This window comes from Onychomys torridus, chromosome 11, assembly GCF_903995425.1.
Source record: "Onychomys torridus chromosome 11, mOncTor1.1, whole genome shotgun sequence".
NCBI classification, from domain to species: Eukaryota; Metazoa; Chordata; class Mammalia; order Rodentia; family Cricetidae; genus Onychomys; species Onychomys torridus.
The window spans coordinates 17,587,918-17,611,334 of NC_050453.1; the positions used below are offsets into that span (position 1 = coordinate 17,587,918).

Below are 23,417 nucleotides of genomic sequence, written 5' to 3' on the forward strand. Positions count from 1 at the left end.
TAGAAATCACTTCTCCTGTCCAAGCATCATCATGGTTATGAGACTTAATATTGACTGTATCTCAGATCCATTCCTCTATGGGTGCTGATCTTGCCTTTAAAGGCCTAATTACCCTTTTGCAATGAGAATTAGCATTTTCTTTTTCTTCTTCTGTTTTTTTTTTTAAATTTAGTTATTTATTATGTATACAGTGTTCTGTCTGCATGTATGCCTGCATGCCATAAGAGGGCACCAGATCTCATCACGGATGGTTGTGAGCCTCTATATGGTTGCTGGGAATTGAACTCAGGACCTCTAGAAGAGCAGCCAGTGCTCTTAACCTCTGAGCCATCTCTCCAGCCCCATGATTAGCATTTTCAAAAGCCAGAGATTCAATTATTACTTGTCTAGCTTCTGACTTTGGTATCCTTCTATTTACAGCTGAAGTCAATCTTTGTAAAAATCCAGTGAAGGTTTCTTTTGAGCCATGTATAACTTTACTAAATGACTCAGTTCTCTTTCTGACTTCTTCAATTCTGTCTCAAACATTCAAAGCTGCTGCATGGCATAGAACCAGGATATGGTCATCATATAGAGACTGTCTTTGTATATCTGGATAATCATTGTCTCCAAGAAGTTGGTCTTGGGAGATTTCAATACCCCTAGCCTAACTTCATTGTTAATTGTCCTAGCCTCATCTTTCTACCAGGTCCTCCAGTGTAATTGAGGACCAGGCTCCAAGACTGCTGTAACCAAGTCTTTCCAGTCTTGTGGGACAATTCTGTTACTAGTTGACCATGAATTTAACATCTGCTTCACAAAAGGTAAATGCACACCTTATGAGACTATCACTTCCTTAAATCTCCTCAAATCTAATATTTTCGCAGGATTCCAGTCTGCTCTTACATAGCCTTGGGGATATCTGTCATTTGGCAATTGTTCCCATTAGGAGACTGGATAAATTAAGGTTGGTTGTTTGATAACCTTGGGCTTTTCCTCTCTAATTTTATAATGTAATGGTGTGGTTGGTTCTCCTTTAAATTCCTCTGTCTGTTTCTGAATATCTCTAATATCTGTTTTAATAAGTTTTTCTAAGGCTTATAACTTTTGAGTAGTAAGTTTTTCTAAGGTTTGCATATTATCAGTCACCTTTTTGTTCTCTTCAACAGTGAATATTTCTAAAGCTTTTATCTTGTCAGTCAAAATTGTATTATTCTCCTTAGTAATTATTAGTAAGGCATGCATATTACCAATAGTAGCCTTTTTTAAGGCCTGTATCTTCACACTCATATCAACCAACTTTTTTTAGGACTAAAACAAGAATTATCAAACTGATAATGATTATAATTAACATTATGTAAATCATAGCTAAGTTAATTATTCCCTCCTTTAATTGTTTCATTTTAAAACCATCCAGTGTGTAATCATACAGAGATTTAACGCCCTCTATCATAATATCATTTCCCATTATTTATGTGGGAAATAAACTCACTCTTTTCTTTAAATCTAATTCACCCCTTTAAGAATTTCCAATTGTCTCACCAAACCTGCTGCTGCGGCTGGTGAAGGGGGAGACTGACTGCTGCTGTGCAGCATGTCTGAGTGAAGAACACAGGTGGTGCACAGCTTGGCTGGGGAAGCTGCAGCTGCTAGAGTGTAGCTGTGAGCAGAGGAGTAGGTCCAGGGAAAGCCCACAACCCATGGGGGGCAAAGAGCCAAAGAACCAGCTTTCTGCTTGGGGGATTGCGTGAAGGAGGCTAACTCTAGTAGCATTGGGAGCCCAAGTGCCTGTGGTGATTGCTGTAGAGAGGCTGCAACAGAAAAATCCCAGACTCACAAAGAGGGCTTGGGAGGGGGGGAAGGAAACTTAGCCAGTAGGGTGGTGACTCTGGTGGGAAGCCCTGTGTGCTGCTCTGGTATGTGCCAATGGCTGCAAAGCTATGAGCTAGTGGCTTTTTCGTGAATCTGTGCCCTAAAAGGTGGATGCCAGATAAAGCATTAATCTAATTAATCTTATCAGTAAAAACCAGTAGTCAAGCTGGGTGTTGGTGACACATGCCTGTAATCCCAGCACTCGGGAGGCAGCGCCAGATGGATCTCTGTGAGTTCGAGGCCAGCCTGGGCTACAGAGCAAGATCCAGGATAGGCACCAAAACTACACAGAGAAAAACCCATCTCGAAAAAAACAAAACAAACAAACAAACAACAAACCAAAAAAAAAAAAATCAGTAGCCAGATATCGGGGTAATAAACTGAAAGATCAGAGAAGCAGAGGAGCAGCCACCAGTTACTTCCTATCTCTCCAGATCCTCTGACCACAAGGGCTAAGATCCTGTCTCCACTTCACCTTGTCACTTCCTGTCTCTGCATCCCAAGTGCTGGGATTAAAGGCATGAGTCACCACTGCTGGGCCCCTATGGTTAACTAGTGGCTAGCTCTGCCCTCTGGTCTCCAGGCAAGCTTTGTCAAAACACAAACAAAATATCACACAACATTCATCTGAGAGTACCATTAACATTCAGGACGATAGCATACTTAACTAATGACAAGGCTAAATAGTAGGGTTGAAGTGTTAGTTGAATGGTACAGTATTTGCCAAGCATGTACAAGGCCCTGGGTTCAATCTCTAGCATTATGAATGGATTAATGAACAAATAAAACAGGAAACTGAAGTAAAAATCAGATATCATTTCACAATTTATACTCTGAGATGGAAAATAATGACAGAGTGACTGTAATTTTAAAATAGCTCTTACTTGTAGTTATGACTAAGACTATTTAAGACAATTTGTGTTAGAAAGGCCAATGAGAATGTAACAGCGATTATTTTTCAAGAGTCAATAAAACGTCACTAAAACCAACTTACTTGGCCTCTGGCTTCTGGTCTTAAAGTATGAACGCCAGGAGAAGCACAATGTATTTTTGTCCTAGGTGACCTATGTTCAAAAAGTACAAAGAAGAAGTCATTAAAATGTATTTGAGGCTGATTAAAACTCCACCCACAACTTTTAAGCTTAAACAATTTAATTTATGCTAGACTAAGAAAAAAAAAACCTTCTAAAATAACAACTGTCTTAGTCAGTGTCCTCATGCTATGAAGAGACACATGACCAAGCCACTCTTGTACAAGAAGGCATTTGATTGGGGGTTTGCTTACAGTTTCCAAGGGTGAGTCTATTATCATCATGGTGGGAAGCAGACAGGCATGGCAGGGGAGCAGTAGCCGAGAGCTTGACATGGTGACCCACAGGCAGCAGGCAGAGACACTGGGCTAGGCCTGGGCTTTTGAGACTTTCAGGCCCACCTCAAGTGACACACCCCCTCCAACTAGGACACACCTCCTAATCCTTGCAAACAGTTCAGCTGGGGACGAAGCATGCAGATATATGAACTTATTGGAGCGGAGGGGACCTTCTCATTCAAACCGCCACAGCACATTTTACTTCTATTTTCAAAGTAAGGTAGCCTTTCTTTTCACATGTGCTTAGTGGAAGGAAATTTACATGAAATCAGGGCTTTGAGTCTGAACATCTGCATTATGTGAATGAATGTCATTTTTTACATCGTAGGAAAGAAATGGATACACACACACACACACACACACACACACATATATATATAGTGTATATATATATATATATATATATATATATATATATATATATATATATGGCAAAAAAAAAATCTTACCTTAAGCTTTGAATTTTACAAGTTCTTGACAGTCTCCAGACTGAAAAAGACGGCCCTTCATACTCTATCATAATCTAAGAAAGGAGATGAAAGTTCACGTTAACAAAACAAAACAAACACTGTTGTTCATCTTGGTGTTCAGTTGTGGGTTCAATTATTGCTTAAAAAAACAACAACAACTAAGATTCAGTTCCTTTGATATTATGCAAAGTACAATGTCAAAAAACAAGGACTGATTGTCACACATCAGCAGTCAATACACTTGAGGCTGGAGAGACTGCTTCTTGTGCAGAGGACTAGGGTTTAGTTCCCAGCATCCCTATCAGGCTCATAAGTAACTGTAACTCCAGTTAATAGGATCCTACTTCTTCTGCCCTCCATGCCAACATACATACACACACACACACACACACACACACACACACACACACACACCACACCACACACATACACACCACACATGCCACACCACACACACACACACACACCATACATACACCACACACACACCACACTACACATCATACACACACACATCATACACACACACACACACACACACACACACACATATACATATACCACACCACACACACACACACCACACAAACACACACACACACTACACATCACACACACACACACACACCACACATACACACCACACATGCCACACCACACACACATACACCACACACACACCAAACCACACATCATATACACACACATCATACACACACACCACACCACACACATACATATACTTATACTACACCACACATACACACACCACACACCAAACCACAAACACACACACCACACATCACACACACACCACACCACACCACACACATACACACCACACACACACCACACATACACCACACCACACATCATACACACACACATCATACACACACACACACACCACACACACACACACACACATATACATACACCACACCACACAAACACACACACACACACCACACATACACACCACACATGCCACACCACACACACATACACCACACACACACCAAACCACACATCATATACACACACATCATACACACACACCACACCACACACATACATATACTTATACTACACCACACATACACACACCACACACCAAACCACAAACACACACACCACACATCACACACACACCACACCACACCACACACACACACACACACACACACACACACACACACACACACACACACACACACACACACACACACACACCCCGCAAACATAAAGTTGTCCTTTGGCTTTCACAGGAATGCCATGGCATGTGCCCCTCCCCAAGCACATAATAACACATCCAATTACAAATAAAATAAAATCCCTTTAGAGAGAAAAATCAACAGGAAGAAAGTCAAAACACACAGTTGTCAGAAAAAGAGGCGATGAGAAATACGGTATCTATGAAAGAGCACAGATTTACCCAACCACCGACGTTAATGCAGTTGATGCAGAGAATCACAAGTAGTCAAAGTCCTGAGAAGGGGTTTGGGGATTTAGCTCAGTGGTAGAGCACTTGCCTAGCAAGTGCAAGGCCCCGGGTTTGGTCCTCAGCTCCAAAAAAAAAAAAAAAAAAAAAAAAAAAGTCCTGAGAAGGGATTGCTGAGTGTTCAGCCCTCCATGGGACACCTCAAACCACCACAAGCTCTGGGAACATTGAAGAAGAGGAGATGGGAAGATGTGGAGAGATGGAAGATGTAGAGGAGTCCTGTGAAGCCCTGTCTTTTGGACATGACTGTTGTAGTCATGCCACCCTGCACAAGATCAAGCCAGCGTAATCAGTGGACATCCAACCAGGTGGCGCTAAGTGGACTCAGAGGGCTTTAAGAAAAGTCAACAACAATGGGGGTGGTAGAGGAACATGTTGGGGGAGTAACAACAGGAGGTGACAGAAGGGTCACTTGTCACTATGTAAAAGATAAAAGGAAGTGAGTCTAAAATGGAACAGAGGTGCGGCTTCATGCTATATCGCTAAGGCCCTTGGTTCAAAGAAGAAGAGGGATGGACTGCTGAATGAGCAACTTGGTTGGACCTGATTGGAATGATGGGTAGTTAAAAAGCCCACCACAGAAGGGCATTATGATGTTTTCTGTAACTGTAAACATTTTTACACACATATAACAAAATACAGAAAAGGAGAATTAGCTTGTGAGAATAGGATTGGAGAGCAGGTGTATCAAGTGTATCTTGTATGAGAACAGCAGAAAGGAGCCTTCAAGTGCCAGAACAGTTTCTGCACCAAGCTGTATGTTCAAATGTGTGCATGAGGAAATGAATCTGAATACATTCAATGTTGTGTCAATGTTAGTTTCCTGGTTTGAGTATTTATGATAATTATACAAGACGTTACTATTGAGAGAAGCTAAGTGAAGGTTCTCGTACTTCTTTGCAGCTTCTCCTGGTGCTGTGGAATAATTCTTCTGTAAGTGATGAATATGTATTGCTCTCATTGGCTAATAAACAAGCTGACAAGCCAAGAGCTGAACACAATAAAGTTAGGCGGGAGAGCCAAACTGAGAATGCTGGGAGGGAGAGGAGTGGAGTCAAGAGGGTCACCAGCCAGATGCAGAGGGAACAGGAGATGAATATGCTATGCTAATAAAGGACTGCCACATAGCAGAGCATAAATAAGCAACATGAGTTAGCTTAAAATATAAGAGCTAGTTAGTAACAAGCCTGAGCTATTGGCTGAACATTTATAATTAATAGAATCCTCTGTTGGTAATATGGGAAGCAGCTGCTGGGTATTTGGGAACAGGCGGTTGGGACAGGAAACATCTGTTTACACCCTGGACCTACAGTTATTAAACAAATAAACAAAGATTTCCCTACAGTGCTTACCATGCAAGCATGAAGACCTAAATTCAATCCCCAACACTCAGATAAAAAGCTGGGTAGGGGAGTAATATCTGTAATCCCAGCATTGTGGTAGCAGAGACTAAAGAATCCCTGATAAATTGGTGCCTAGCTAGTCTAGCCAGAGAAGTCAAGTTTCAGTGAAAGACTGTGTCTCAAAAAAAAAAAAAAAAAAGTGGGCTGGAGAGACAGTTCAGGGTTCAGAACAGTTGTTGCTCTTGCAAAGGACCCGGTGGTGTTTCTCCATCATCCATGACTTCAGTTCTAGGGGACCCAACATCCTCTTCTGACCTCTACAGTATGAGGCATATACATGGTAAACATATATACATGCAAGCAAAACATTCATACAAACAAATCATTTTTAAAAAGGTATAGAATGATTGAGGAAGACATCCATTGTTGACCTCTGGCCTCTACATGAACATGTATGTTCATACACACCTGAAAAATGTGTGTACACACATGAACATGTATACATGTAAATTGAATAAATAAACAAATGAATAGATTTTTTTCCAATAAAGAAACAAAATCTATATCCTAAAAATAGAATGGCAGCTGGGCGGTGGTGGTGCACACCTTTAATCCCAGCGCTCAGGGAGGCAGAGGCAGGTGGATCTCTGTGAGTTCGAGGCCAGCCTGGGCTACCAAGTGAGTTCCAGGAAAAAGTCGCAAAGCTACACAAAGAAACCCTGTCTCGAAAAACCAAAAATAAATAAATAAATAAATAAGTAAACAAACAAACAAGTAAATAAATAAAAAATAGAATGGCAGATTTTCCTGTGAATTTGACTAATTATAGCAAGTTGTAGATATGATTTACATCTGTAATCAATTTTAAATATGAGAAAATACTCTCCAAAGCCAATTGGAAGCCTTAAGAGCAATAACAGGTTCCTGGAGCTGAGTGCTGTCTCAAGAGCACAGCATTAACAATTGCTTGCATTTCTAGCTGGCTGGGCTGGCGTAAAACTTTCAAACTCACCAGACTCCTGAAGAGAAACACAAAGGCTACACAGAGGAAACAACTTTATAACCACGAAAATGTACACACACACACACACACACACACACACACACACACACACACCATAAATAAATAAATAAGCAACGTTTGAATTCATAAATTATCAGTGTCAGTAGACAGATTAAGAGAAATGAACTATGGGGCTATAGAGACAGCTCAGCCATTAAGAGCCCTTGCAGCTCTTGTAGAGGACCCAAGTTTGGTTCCCACCATCCAAATGACAGCTCACAACTAACTGCCTTTGACTGCAGCTTCCAGGGGCTCCAAAGCCCTCTTCTGGTCTCCAAGGTTACTGCAGACAGGCAGTGCACATACATATATGCAGGCAAAATACCCAGATACATAAAATTTTTAAAAAGAGAGAAATAAACTTGATATGGTATTAAATTGTTTAAAAAGTAATACAGAGGCTGAGGTCTATAGCTGAGAGGGTCCTATATTTATAGCTCTGGTGTTTACATCTGCTGTAAATTTACATCTGTTGACTAATAGTTATTATTCTCTTTCTCAATGGGCAATGTAGTATGTATAACATATATGTATATATCATAACTTTTGTGACTATTAAATCACAAAACACATAAAATAACACTGCCTATTTTTAAAGTTTATTTAATTTTTATTTTTTGTTTTGTTTTGTTTTTACTTCTCAAGACAGGGTTTCTCTGTCCTGGAACTCACTCTGTAGACCAGGCTGCCCTTGAACTCACAGAGATCCACCTGCCTCTGCCTCCGGAGTGCTGGGATTAAAGGCGTGCACCACCACCACTGGGCTTTTTATTTGTTTGTTTGTTTGTTTGTTTGTTTATTGCTACCCTATAAGGAGCTGAGGAAGCCTTGAATGTGTATGTAATGTCCTAAGTGAATGTGTATGGTAGACAGGGGCACAGCCGTGACAAGGATCAGGGCTTCTGGAGCACAGGAAACTGGCACAGCCTTTCCCCATATGGGTCAGGCTCAAAGCTGGCAAATCCATCTTCCTCTGGTCCGTGGATGGGTGTTCAGAGACAGTTGTTCAGTATGTGTGAACACTAGCAACTGCAGCCTTCCCCTCTTGTGTTCACAGCCTGAGACTGCTCACCTATGGGGACTTCCTACACAGACTAGCAAACCCTTCCCCTGTGTTGTGCATAAGAAACAGGCTGGCCTGGTGGTGGTGGCACACACCTTTAATCCCAGCACTCGGGAGGCAGAGGCAGCCGGATCTCTGTGAGTTCGAGACCAGCCTGGGCTACAGAGTTCCAGGAAAGGCTCCAAAGCTACACAGAGAAACCCTGTCTCAAAAACAACAACAACAACAAAAAAAAAAACCCAAACAAACAGGGGGGGGTGGGAGGAGGGAGGACAGGGGAATCCGTGGCTGATATGTAAAATTAAATTAATTATAAAATAAAAATATTTTTAAAAAGACCCTGTCTCAAATAAATAAATTAATGTAATAAAACGTAATCTTGGGGCTGGAGAGATGGCTCAGAGGTTAAGAGCACCAACTGCTCTTCCAGAGGTCCTGAGTTCAATTCCCAGCAACCACATGGTTCACAACCATCTGTAATGAGATCTGGCGCCCTCTTCTGTGTACATAATAAATAAATAAATCTTTTTTAAAAAAAGTAATCTTAATGTAATATAAATATAGGCTGCAAAAAACCCAAAACAAAACAAACAAACAAAAACACACACCCCCTCAAAGAAAGGGGCGTGGGAGAAGGGAAGACAGGGGTATCTGTGATTGATATGTAAAATGAATAGAAAATCTCTTAATTAAAAAAGAAAAAAGAAAAAAAAGAAAGAAAAAAAAGAAACAAGCTGAGGCCCCAGGTTGTTGCATTAGTAGGTGCAACTCCGTTAGAGTCACAGCCTACCTGGCCACATCTTTACCATGCATGTCTGTCCTCCCTTGAGTCAGGGTTCCAGATCGAAGCCATGTGAGACGTGGCACTGTGTACATATATTTAATGACATGTATCAGCAAGGGCACCAACAGTAAGGTGGTAATGATAATGAGGAGAAAAAGGAGGCACAGATGGGACAGCTATAAAGCAGAGTATGACTAACTCTTTGAAGGTTCAAAAATACCAGTGTTCTTTAGAAATGTTCAATACTTACAGAACTCCTGGTACTAAAAATGGTATAGTCCGAGCTATTGATGTAATATCTGTGGAGGAAAAGATGAGATGTGAATATTAACAGTAATTTCTCCTCTACATATTAGGGATTCTATACATGGTCAGGTGTAGCTAGAGTTTTCCTGGTCCTGCCTGGCCTATGGTCAGGACAAATCTCTCTCACCTGCCAGTCCTGCAACTGCTCAGACCCAACCAAGTAAACATGCAGAGACTTATATTACTTATAAACTGTATGGCTATGGCAGGCTTCTTGCTAACTGTTCTTATATCTTAAATCAACCCATTTCTATTAATCTATACGTTGCCACATGGCTTGTGGCTTACCGGTATCTTTACATGTTGCTTGTCATGGTGGCGGCTGGCAGCATCTCTGTCTCTCTGTCTCTGTCTCTGTCTCTGTCTCTGTCTCTGTCTCTCTCTCTCTCTCTCTCTCTCTGTCTCTGTCTCTCTCTCTCTCTCTCTCTCTCTTTCTCTCTCTCTCTCTTGCAAGAGTAGACAGAGACAGCTGGCAGCCTGGACAGTCACCTAATGTTTCTTTGTAAAGTTGGGGCATCTGTTTTCAGCCTATAGGTCTAGAGTCTCTCAGTCACTTCTCTCTGTGTCCTGTAGAATGTCTGGCAGTTTCCTTGGTGAAGCAGGAACCTGAAGGACCATTTTGCCAAGCAAAGTTCAGTGGTCACCTTTCTATGGGTCCTGCATGTCCAGTCGATCAAGCAGTCTAAGCAAGAACAGTTTCTTGCCCAGATGGCTATTTTTGCCAAAGTGAAGATAAACTCCATATAGAGTGTCTTCAATGCTCATCCTCCTCTCTGAAGTAAATTGGTGATGCCAGGAGCAGACATGTCTCATTGTCCAGAAAGTCTAAATTTTTAAAATATTTTAAATGCCATATTCTGTAGGTCTTCGAAGTATTTGAAGATTGCCTCCCTAATTGAATTATATCTATGTATACCTAGAAAACTTAGCTTGACTATAAGTTTGACTATCATAGAAGACTAATTGTTAATCTGTATTTCTTAATTATCTATCACAATCTAAATGAGTTACATAAACATAATACCTCAAATGAGTAGAAATATATATACAATAAAACAAAATCAACTCTAAATTTGTATCAATAAACTAAAAATCTATAGCAATGTAAACCATTTCTAAACATGTTGTTGTTCTCTAAAAGTAAATTCATTAATCTACCCTTTCATCCTATTATTTCTATATCAGTCAGGGGATACATGGGCTTGCAAGGGCTCTACCCTCCCTAGAAAGTGAACTTAGAGCTAAAAATAATATTAACAATGGCCGCTACCCATCAGTCTGGCTGGTTAGGGCTTGCTCAGTTCACAAGGCAAAAATGACATGAGAATTAAATCCTCCCCTTACTCACTCTAGATTTTGAAACAGGATCTTGCTACATGGCCCAGAGTAGTCTGGAAATCACTACATAGCCCAGGCTAGCTTCAAACTCATGATGAACCAGCTGCCTCACTCCTCTAGGTGCTGGGATTTTAGGCACTTACCACCATGCCTGGCTGAAAGTAAATACTTGTTACATATATTTTGTAGAACAAATACTACTGAATATGTTAGGTTTGGCTCCTTCACTTATGAAATTAGTTAAAATTCAGAAAACCAAAGACTGAAATTTCAAAACCCAATAGTTTTCATTTTTGAATACTAGAAATAAAACTTCTAAGCCCTTGTTCATGACCATTTTTGTACTATTCATTATCCAGGGTACCTTAAATCCTATATAACTCATCCATCGCAGGTGGCATTAATGTAGTGGAAATATAATATAAGGCACTGTGTACATGTCATTAATTAAACTTTGTCTAGTAGTTACAAAGTACAAGAACAGACAAAATTCACTTTCATAATATATTCAATCCAAAATGTAATCGCTGTAAAGTAATGATTTGTAAGGAAACTTAAATTGTTTTTATTAATTCTTTGAAATCTGATGTGTGAATTACATTTAAGGTCCATTTCAATTTGAAGTGTATTTCAAGAGCTCACAAGTCACAAAAAAAGTCACAAGTTCATAAAACATCTTAAAATCCCTCGGGTTCCTTCCCCCTTGATAACCCACTCCATGTCTACCCAAATATTTAATTGCTATTGGAATGAGTCCACCCCTAAAATTTTAAGTCGGAAACATCTTTCTTGTGAGTAAGGGGAAGTTGCTAGGATGACATTATGTAGTTTCTTTATCAGAATTACACAGGCCTCAATAGTGCTCTGACTTCTTATTTCAACAGATATCCAGCAGTATAATGTTGCACCTTTTATATGGACATGTACAGATCAAATAAGAAAACACAAGCTTTTATATAGCCCTGTTAATTAAAATGAAATAGAATTTCATCATAGGTTCCTCCCTCTCCCAGTACTTCCTATGGATTTAATATAAGATCCTTTTCATTGTATTCGGAAGTGTTAGGAGAGAGGAAAAATATAAGTGGCAGTTTTGGCATTTTAACTGACAAAGTTAAAGTATGTAATTAAGTTTGTGAATGCACTGGAGGCTAAATAATGTTGTTCTCTTTCCTGTAAGTCAGTTAGTAATGCGGACCATGGGAGACCAGCTCCCACAACCAGCTCAGGGTAATAAAAGGAGTGCTTCAGGGTAGCGAGGGAGAGGAAACTTGTTTATCTGAGGGTAATTAGGAGTAAGTTCTTTCTTATTTTTATTTTTAATTTTGTTTTCTGTGCAATGGGGTGAAGGTTTCAGATCCCCTGGAAGTGGAGTCACAGACAGTTGTGGGCTGCCATGTGGGTGCTGGGAATTGAACTCAGGACCTCTGGAAGAGCAGCCAGTGCTCTTAACCATTGAGCCACCTCACCAGACCCTGGAAGTTTTAATCTATCTATAACTGGTGAAGTAAGGAAACACACATGCTTTCTGATGTTAACTTTCTCTTTTACTTCATCTGAAGAATGGTCTCTGACTCTTTCTGTCTCCACACTGCTGCACATAGCTGCATATCTTTATATACATATATCTTTTCACATGGCTACATGCTGTGGGATGTCTTTCCGTATGCTGTAAATATGCGTGGCTTCCATTGGATAATAAGTAAAGCTGTTTTGGCCTTTGGCAAGAAACCGTACAGGCAGGTGGGAAATCTAAGCCGAGACACAGAGGGAAGAAAAGTGAAAGTGGGAGATGCCGGCTGCCACGAAGGGAGCAACAAGATGCCAGCAGACTGGTAATGCCACGGCTGCTTGGCAACATATAGATGCACAGGAATGAGTTAATTTAAGCTGAAAGAGATAGATAGCAAGAAACTGAAACCATAGGCCATATAGTATATAATTAACAAAAGCCTCTGTGTGTTTACTTGGGACTGAGCAGCTTCGGAACCAGGCGGGGCACAGGAAACCTTCCAATTACAAATGATGCCCAAACGTGATGGCAAGAGTTTCTACCTAAAACCTGAGAGAACTTACTAAAACAGAGCTAATAGCAGCTTCCTAGTTCATATTTCTCACAGGGGCTGTGGTACAGAGATGCTGCTTTACAGAGACACTCTGGCGTTCAAGCTTGAACACAGCATGGTGAATTCTTGCCACAGTACCCAGAGGTGTCTCCAAGCTGCTCAGTGCACTGTGTGGTGAATTTAGCTTTTGCTAATACAAAAAAAGGGGGGTGTTTCTGGGCTAAACATTGCTTGATGGAGGCACAGACCCACTGCTTCCCAGAGTTGGTGATGAGCATACCTCCACCATGTTAAAAAGCTGAGAGAGGCAGAGTTAGCAGCCAAAGCTGTTGTGTTGGTCCTAGTCACATAGTTTAGCAGTTTAAAATCTCTCCTGGTCAGAGAAGGATTATGGATTCACAATAAGAAAGGTTCAGATGGAATAAAACTCTAGACAGTTTACAATGTGTATAAAAAGGTACATAGGTTTGAGAGAGAGAGAGAGAGAGAGAGAGGAGAAAGGATATAGATAGATAGTCATAAAAATAAAATAATATATAAAAATATAATAAGCCACATAAAGATGGAAATTACACAGCAAGTCTGGATTGTGTTGTCTTTGGTATTTTTAACCGCAGAGAGACATTTGGTTGTAAGGACTACTAAGTTAAACCAACATGTATATTTTAAAGGTATCTTGACTTCAAAATTTGGATCTAAGGATATGTTGCTTTGGAAAGGAAGCTCTGCTTCTGTTTCCACAGGAAGCAAGAGGCTGTGGATATGTCCCACATTAAAATGCATCAGATTTGATCAAGCGAGACCTTCTGAACCTTGACAGATGGTATCTATCAACAAAGGTCAGAGCCTTCCCAGAACTTGACCATTATCTTGAATTTTCTCAGGATCCCCATAAGATTAATAGCACCCCCAATCAGTAGGAAGTAGCCTAGAATACTACATTCATATTCCCAAAAAATGGATTATGAATGTTTGTCTTTGTTTAGGGGTTTGGTTACAAATTGTTATTGATCATAGTCAATCTCTTTCTAAAAGAAGGAAGGGGGAATATGATATAGAAATGTAGGAAATAGATATCATAGGATGAAAGGGTAGATTATTGAATCTACTTTTAAAAACAACTTGTTTGAAATGTTTCACATTACTATGGATTTTAGTTTATTGATACAGATTTAAAGTTCATTTTGTTATACTGTCTATATATGTCTACTCTTGTTTAAAGTATTATGTAAATTATACATTACATTTAAAATTGTAATGTATAATTAAGAAATACAAATTAATAATTAGTCATTTATGATAATCAAACTTATAATAATATTAGTTAAGTTTTCTAGGTATACATATATATTTTTTAGTTAGGTAAGTAATCATCAAACACTTCAAAGACCTACAGAATATGGCATTTGAAATGTTTTAAGAACTTTGATTTTTCTGGACATTGAGACATGTCTGCTCCTGGCAGCACCAATCTACTTCAGAGAAGATGATGAGCACTGAAGAAACTCTATATGGAGTTTACTTTCTTTAGCCATTTGGGCCAAAAACTGCTCTTGCCTGGACTGCTTGGCAATATGTTATATAAACTGGACATGCAGGACTCATGAGAAAATGACCACTGAACTTTGACAAAACAGGGCAAGATGGTCCTAAAGGTTCCTGCTTCACAGAGGACACAGGGAAAAGCGACAATCCTTTGAATTTCCTACTTCACTGAAAAGTCTGCCAGAGATTCTAGGTCTTTAGGTGGAAGACTGATGCCCCAACATTGCACAGGAACTTTGGATGACTGTCCAGGCAGCCAGATGTCTCTGTCATTTCTAGAATTATGCAAGTAATTCCATATGGAAGTATGAAGTAAGCAGCAAGGCACTTCCTGTTTACTCAGGTAATATTATATCCTTCTGAGGTCTTTGATAGAGTTGGAGACTAGATAGTTATAATTATAGTTCTTCCTAGTCATGATAAAAGGAAAACTAGATATAAAACTTTAGACTCACAAAAATAGGATAGATAAGGCTGGAGAGATGGCTCAGAGGTTAAGAGCACTGACTGCTCTTCCAGAGGTCCTGAGTTCAATTCCCAGCAACCACATGGTGGCTCACAATCATCTACAATGAGATCTGGTGCCCTCTTCTGGTCTGCAGGTTGAACACTCACTGTATATATAATTAATAAATAAATCTTTTAAAAAAATAGGATAGATAGAATATTTTCTTTAATTTTGCCAAATACAAATAGACTAGATATTCCTGTTTGATAACTGTTTTGTTATAGTTTTATATGTTAAAGTTAAAACCTTCCTTTCTGATTAGACAGAAAAGGGGAAGTTCCGTGGCATTGTCTTTCTGTATGCTGTGAATATATGTGGATAATAAATAAAGCTGTTTTGGCTTATGGCAAGAAAACTTACAGCCGGGCAGGAAATCCAAGCAGAGCTACTGAAGGAAGAGGGGCGGAAGTGGAAGAGATGCCAGCTGCTGCCAAAGGAGCAACAAGATGCCAGCAGACCAGTAACGGCACAGCCACGTGGCGATATACTGACTAATAAGAATGGGTTAAGTTGAAAGAGCTAGCTAACATAAGCTAAAGCCATAGGCCATACAGTTTGTAATTAATATGAGCCTCTGAGTGATTATTTTATAAGCAACTGTGGGACCTGCAGGTGAGAGAGATTCGTCCAGACTGTTGGGCAAGGCAGGACCGGAGAAACTTCTGACTACAGCTACACATTTTTCTTTCTTTTTCCCTCCCTCCCTCCCTCCCTCCCTCCCTCCCTCCCTCTCTTTCTCCCTCTTTCTTTCTTACTGTTAGTTTTTTGATTTTTTTTTCCCGAGACACAGGGTTTCTTTGTGTAGCTTTGGAGACTTTCCTGGAACTTGCTTTATAGACCAGGCTGGCCTCAAACTCACAGAGATCCGCCTGCCTTTCTTTTACATACATTTCTCTTCTACATCCCTTTTCTATACAGCTTCATCTTCCTTGTCTCCATACAGTTACCGCTAAACAGCTTATTCACACGTCGCTCTCACCATACAGCACTTGCACAGCTCCTCGGCACAGCTCCTCTACGAATCAGCAGCTCTTCCACACTCACCCACACCTCTTTCTTTCCATTATTCACGCACTCTTTACTCACTTACCCCCTCACAGTTCTCTCATGCTTCTTCATCTCCCACTCAACACACACACACACACACACACACACACACACACACACATACACACACACACACATACACACATACACACACACATACACACATACACACACACACATACACACATACACACACACATACACACACACACATACACACACACACATACACACATACACACACACACACATACACACACACACATACACATACACACATACACACACACATACACACATACACACACACATACACACATACACACACACACATACACACACACACACACATACACACACACACATCCACACACACACACACACATCCACACACACACACACACATCCACACACACACACACACACACACATCCACACACACACACACACACACACACACACACACACACACACACGTCTCAATTACATAAGAGCTTTCAAAAATTACATCTTATTAAAACGGACTCTAAATATTTTATAGCTACCAGAGGATATAAAGTAGTTGTTCAAGATCTCACCCGAAACACTGGGCTCTGGGGCTTTCCATAGGAATGTTATTAAAACTTGCATGGAACCAATGATCTCAGTCTTAGGTAGATGCTTTCAAAGAGCAGGAAAAGAGGTAACATTCTGTGACTGGTTTTCATAAGTCTAGTGTTACATTAATAACAAAGCCAAATATACTGAGCCGTTGATGCTTGCCTTTCATTCTAGCACTTGATAGGCAAACACAGGCATATTTCTGTGAGTTTGAAGCCATATCCTGGTCCACATAGAAAGTTCTAGATCATCCAGAGCTATATAGTGAGACCTTGTCTCAAAAGAAAAGGATGGGGGGGGGGTGGAGAAAGAGGGGGCTGGAGAGATGGCTGAGGGGTTCGAGTCTATATTATTCTCACAGAGGACTGAAGTTCATTTCCCAGCACCTGTACTGGGCAGCTAAAAACTGCCTGTAATTCCAGCTCTAGGGGATCTGACACCTCTAGCCTTTGTGGGCACTGCACTCATCTGCTCACATGTCCCATATATTACACATACATAATAATAAAAATACATGTCTCTTTTTAAAAGCAAACCAAACAACAAAACTCAAAGCTCAAATATATAGATACAAATATCCTAAAGTAAATATCTGTAGACTGAATTCAAGAAGGCAGGGACACAAACAACCATGACAAGGTGGATGTATACCAAGTAAGGAGCTGTTAACGTAATTAGGAAAGTCTACAGATGACACACACCACAAGTATTACAGAGAGAAAACTCATACAATTGCCTCAAGAGAGAGAGAGAGTAAACAACAAGCTTTCATGTGAATTCATAATTTAAAAGGGTATTTGCTGGATGGTGGTGGTGCACACCTTTAATCCCAGCACTCAGGAGGCAGAGGCAGGCAGATCTCGGTGAGTTTGAGGCTAGCTTGGTCTACGGAGCAAGATCCACAACAGGCTCCAAAGCTATAGATAGAAACCCTGTCTTGAAAAGGCAAAAGCCAAAAACCAAAAACAAACAAACACGGTGTTTTTAATGTGTCTGCCCGCCTAGTGATAGGACACCTATCCTGTACTCGGTGCAGACAACAGCTGGCTCAATGGGAAACAAGGGCTGCCATTCCAACAGAAGTCTTGAGGAAGAGAAAGGTCACTTGGAGGTCCTGGGAAATTCAATGAGAAAAAATAGAGTAAAACCACAGATTGAGGAGAGGGCTGGGGGCACAGATCAACTGCAAGTGCTTAGCACTTGGTCCTGGGGGCACGCCTTAAACGCCTTAAAGAGGAGGGTTTATGATGTTTAATATTGTCAACCTAACAGAATCTAGAGTCACGTAGCAGACAAACTTCTGGGTATGATGTGAGGGAGTTTCTAGATTAGGTTCATTCAGGTAGTAAGCCCCACACTAAATATGGGTGGAGAGTTTTATGGAGAGAGTACGGGGCATCCTTACTAAATACAAGGAAGAAGTGAGATGGACACCAGCGTTTGTCTCCTGCTTTCTGGCAGTAGACGCAATGTGCCCAGCTGTCGCTGCCACGTGCTTCCTGCCGCCATGGGCTGAACCCTCACACTGTGAGGAAAGAAACTTACTCCTGTAATTTGCTTTCGTCAGGATTTCTGTCCCAGCAGCAAGAGTAATAATGACTGCTGCAGCAGAGAGAACACATAAATGGATGCAGGATGCTGATTCATTAGGAAAATGTAATATTCCTAAGGATGTCATTTTGAATCATTGCAATTTTCATTTAAAAAAAATCATAAAAGAATTTTTCATGTAATAGTTGATGACTTATTTTCAAATTGATGTGACTGTGTACAGGTCCCAGGGTGACTAAGGCTTCTGGCCATAGTGTGGAGGACTTTCCTGGGAGCCATCCAAGTTCATGACATGATAGCATTAGAATGCAGAATGCGGCGATAGGCATATTCAGCAATGAAACAGAACAGGACATTAAGCCCAGAAACAGACCCAAGTCCACACTGAAGATTTGTGTGGGACAGACACTATATGTCCAATCAATTAAGACAACAGGGACGCCAGGTGGTGGTGGTGGCAGCGGCGGAGGCACACGCCTTTAATCCCAGCATGCGGGAGGCAGAGGCGGACAGATCTCTGTGAGTTCGAGGCCAGCCTGGTCTACAGAGTGAGATCCAGGACAGACTCCAAAACTACATAGAGAAACCCTGTCTCTCAGAAAAACAAACAAACAAACAAACAAACAAACCAAACAAAACAAACAAATAAAAAAGATACAATTCAGATATTCAGATATTCTGTGACAGCCCTGAGGAAAAAAAATGACATTTTCCCCATCAACGTGGAAGTGGACGTTAGCATTCCCCTAGTCATGAATATAGGTAGACCAGGGGTGACTAGCTGTAGCCTGGGAGTCAAATTGTACCTTTCAGTAAATACATTTGATCTTCATATAACCCCCCAGAGTGTTGTCCTTTAGTAAGGCAGAAGTCTCAGTAGTTACAGCATAGATTTTAAGGCTAAGAAACATCTAATATATTTGCTATCTGATCTTTTAGATATCATTGGTGACTTGTCTGGTGTCCAAGACAAAACAAGCCAACAAAAATTCAATAGTGCTCACAAATTCCCTGGGTTTACAGGCCATCCTTAGTACTCTCATGGTTGATGATTTATTGTTTGCATGTGCTGAGCACTCTAAATGTAAGACTTCATTCAACCATGTCATTTCACTGTGAAAAGAAGGCTTAAAAAGTTATCAGAACACAATACTGTTGCTCCTTCTCACTGATCTGTCCCAATGGCTACTCTTTTTTATATTTAACTTAAAAAATTTAAGAGTTTTTTTTTTTTTTTTAATGTGTGTTGTGTTGCCTGCTTACGTCTGTACACCATATACATGCAATGCCCGCGGAGGACAGAAGAGGGCGCCAGATCCTCTGGTACTGGAGTTACAGACAGTTGTAAGCAGCGGGCTGGGAACGCTGCAGGGTCCTCTGGAAGAGCAGGGGCTCCTAACCACGGAACAGCTTTGCAGCCCCTGGAGTGGATTTTTAATTTAACTTTTTTTTTTTTTTTTTTTTTAAACAGAGTTTAACTATTTAGCTCAACTTTGCTTTGAATTCTTGGCCCGCTGAGTTCTGGGGCTTACTGTGCACCAACGCGCCAGCCTATGGCCACTCTTTTGTTCCTTCACCTGTCACAGGACATAGAAGAGAACCCCTTCCTCATGGTAAAGAAAACTTTGCAAGTGTTTGATTTCTTGTTGGTCGTGTTAAGTATTAATTTGGGGGGACTTATTTTCATATAGCATACTTGAAGATTATGATTTTTTTCTGGTTAAAGGCGCACGTTTGTTTGTTTTGGTTTGGTTTGGTTTTTCGAGACAGGGTTTCTCTGTGTTGTTTTGGTGCCTGTCCAGAAACTCACTCTGTAGACCAGGCTGACCGTGAACTCACAGAGATCTGTCTGCCTCTGCCTCCCGCATGCTGGGATTAAAGGCGTGTGCCACCACCGCACCGCTTAAAGGTGAGTTTTAACCCTGCTGAAACCTAAAATATTTTGGTATCCCTTCTAGCTGGTGATTACTGAATAGTGAACAACAAAAGCAACTAAACCTGCATTAAGGATCTCTCGGGACTTTATAGCATCTTCAGTCTCTAGATCAGTACTTGGGAATTAAACTCTTTACGTTTATACAGCATTTCTATGTTAGTAAATACTCTCTCCCCAACCAGTCTGTTTCAACTTCTTAAAGTAAGTCAGAAGTAAAATGCCCCTCCCTAGCCATCTCTGGGTACATACAGCTACAGCGAGAACCTAAGAATTCATGGGGGGCAGAGGTGGGGTGGCGGTGAGGGCTGGGCATCAATTCCCAGAAGCAAGGTATGGGGAGGACAGGCTCAAAATACGTCATATACTTTCATGAATATGGCCTTACGTGTGTATCTCCATCTATCACCCGTCTATCATTAAGTAACTTTTTTTTTTTTAATGAAAGTACCACCGCCCTTCGGCAGAAGCCGGCGTTAGAGGGCTGACGGCCCCTCATCTCTCAAGGCTCTCAGGAGGGGAGCTGGGGACCAGGCAGGGGTCTGCAAGGCCAGCAGCCGGGGGTGCATCTTTCTACCTCCACAGTGCGGAGCCGCAGCTGCTCCACCACCACAGCAGCACCATCAATTCCCGGACCGACATGGCGCCAACTCCACCTCTGAGCAACCAACCGCCTCAGCAGCGCCACCCGGTTAGCACGCTCTGGGGTCCCGGGCGGCTTGTGCACGCGCGGCGCGAGAGAGCGAGTGCACATGCGCACGGGGATGCCCCCAGGATGCGTAGAAAGTTAGCCACTGGGTGAACTCATAAATAAGCCCAATTTGTAGTACAAAAACTCCATCTCGTAGCAAGCACAAGGCCCTAGGTCGACACTCAGCTCAAAAAACAAACAAACAACTCCACCTTGCAGGGCGGTGGTGGTGCACGCCTTTAATCCCAGCACTCAGGAGGCAGAGCCAGGAGGATCTCTGTGAGTTCAAGGCCAGCCTGGGCTACAGAGCGAGATCCAGGAAAGGTACAAAGCTACACAGAGAAACCCTGTCTCGGAAAACAAAAAAACAAACAAACAGACAAAAAATCCCTCCACCTTGAAGATTCCGAGTTGGCCCGATAAAAGAGAAACTACAGATGATTTTTCCCCCTGTATATAGTCTCATGTAGCACAGACTGGCCTCAAACTCTGTGTAACTGATGACCTTGAACTCAGGAACCTTGAAGCAGAAACTGAAGGAATGCTGCTTACTGGCTTGCCCAGGACTACCTGCCCAGGAGTGGCACCACCCACAATGAGCTGTGCCCTGGAACAGCAATCGTTAATCCAGGAAATGCTTCACAGATGTGCTCATAGATCAATCTGATGGAGGCCATTCCTCAGTTGAAGGTCCCTCTTCCCAGGTGACTCTAGTTTGTGTTAAGTTGACAAAAGTATGTATGTATGTATGTATGAGACTCTCAAGTAATTAGTAAAAATATCACATCTAACTTTAAAAATAGAACAAAACCATTTTTCTTATTTTCAAGGGGAAATAATGGACAGGAATGAATGCCATGTGTGTTCCTGCAATTAAAAACCAAACACCTATGACAGCATTCTTGCATTCAAAGAGTTTGTAATCTCGTGATACAATTGAGACAAACTCAATTATCATGCAGCATTATAACTTGTTTCCTTGTGGAAAGCAGCAATTGTATCTTTATTCTTTTCTAAGTCACTATAAGCAGGAGACACAACCCAGTGTTGCTAGCAGATCCACCTCTGTCATTGAAGCAGCCACTGAAAAGAATTTGGGAAGGATAGCAGTTAGTTTATTGGTTAAATGGAAAAACACAATCCTTTGGGAGGGAGTCAAGTGTGGTGGCAGTTAAGAGAGGAGCACATCCAACAGCTACATGTGATTTGGAGGTCTTGGAACTATTTAAGTTTAGTACTAGGGAAAGTGTGGGCTGGTGTGCTTTTCTTATCCATTGAATTCTGTCTCTGAAGAGACTGTTTCTAAAGGTGTTCATTCCAAAGATGGGAGAAAGAACACTTACCCAAATCATCATAGCCAGATTAATGAAAGCAAGCTTTTTTTTTTTTTTTTTTTTAATTTGTGTATACAGGCTGCCTCCCCCTAAGGCAGGGTTTGAGAGATCAGCACTGGACACGAGGAAGACAAGGATTTTATAGGTCACTCACTGGTAGGGGACTTCCAAATGGGGCACTTGGTGGCAAAGTAGTCATCTTGTTTTTCTTTATAACTGTGGCTGCCTTTTAAAGCAATGGCTTTCCTATAGCAACTGCAATGCCGCCTCTGCCAGCAGTGAATCGTCAGCAAGGGCCGCAGCCTGAAGGGATTTTGGTCCCTCAGGCACTGATTTTTCAAAGCTACAAGCGAATTTATCTAAATCTGTCCATCTAAAAACTCAAGATTCAGAGGCTGAGGTGGAATTCTGCTCTCTCAGAGAAGTGGAATAGCAAGTAGCTAATTTCTTCTTGCTGCCATCTCCCAAAAAGCGGCATCCATCTCCCAGCCCTCGCTTAAAAGCCCTTCTCCACCTGGTTCCTCGCTACCACTTCCTGTCAGCTAGTTTTATTCAGTCGAACAAATGTAATAGGTCTTTGCATCATTAAACAAATGTTCCAGAGCATAAACAAAAGTAACACACGCCTGTAATCCCAGCACTCGGGAGGCAGAGGCAGGTGGATCTCTTGTGAGTTCCAGGCCAGCCTGGTCTACAGAGCTAGTCCAGGACAGACTCCAAAGCCACAGAGAGAAACCCTGTCTCGAAAAACCAAAAAAAAAAAAAAAAAAAAAAGTAACACACCTTAAAATAATATCCTACCATATAGTCAGAGTTACAGGAGCTGAGCATAAGCATAACAAGTGACTCCTAACAACTTCCTGAAACAAAGACATGGGTGCAAGGTGGGCATAACAAGGGAGTCATAACAGCAGGTAGTCACAACAAGGTAGCCATGGGTGGCAAAATAACCTTTTGAAACTAAGGTAGGGTTGCAAGATGGTTATTATACTCTTTGAAACAAAAATATGGTTGCTGTTCCCTAGAACAGGCAGTACAGAGCCATTTGTAGTTA

The 23,417-nt window shown here is 41.3% G+C and overlaps 1 protein-coding gene across 1 annotated transcript in view; it reads right to left on the minus strand.

Moving 5' to 3' along the window:
• The window catches only part of Catspere (catsper channel auxiliary subunit epsilon), a 109,890-nt gene extending 88,798 nt beyond the window's left edge, over positions 1-21,092 (minus strand). The window contains exon 1 of the mRNA XM_036202635.1: positions 20,916-21,092. Within this exon, the coding sequence (XP_036058528.1) occupies positions 20,916-21,092 (177 nt within the window). The remainder of the gene's footprint in view (positions 1-20,915) is intronic.
• Positions 21,093-23,417: the final 2,325 nt, after the last annotated feature.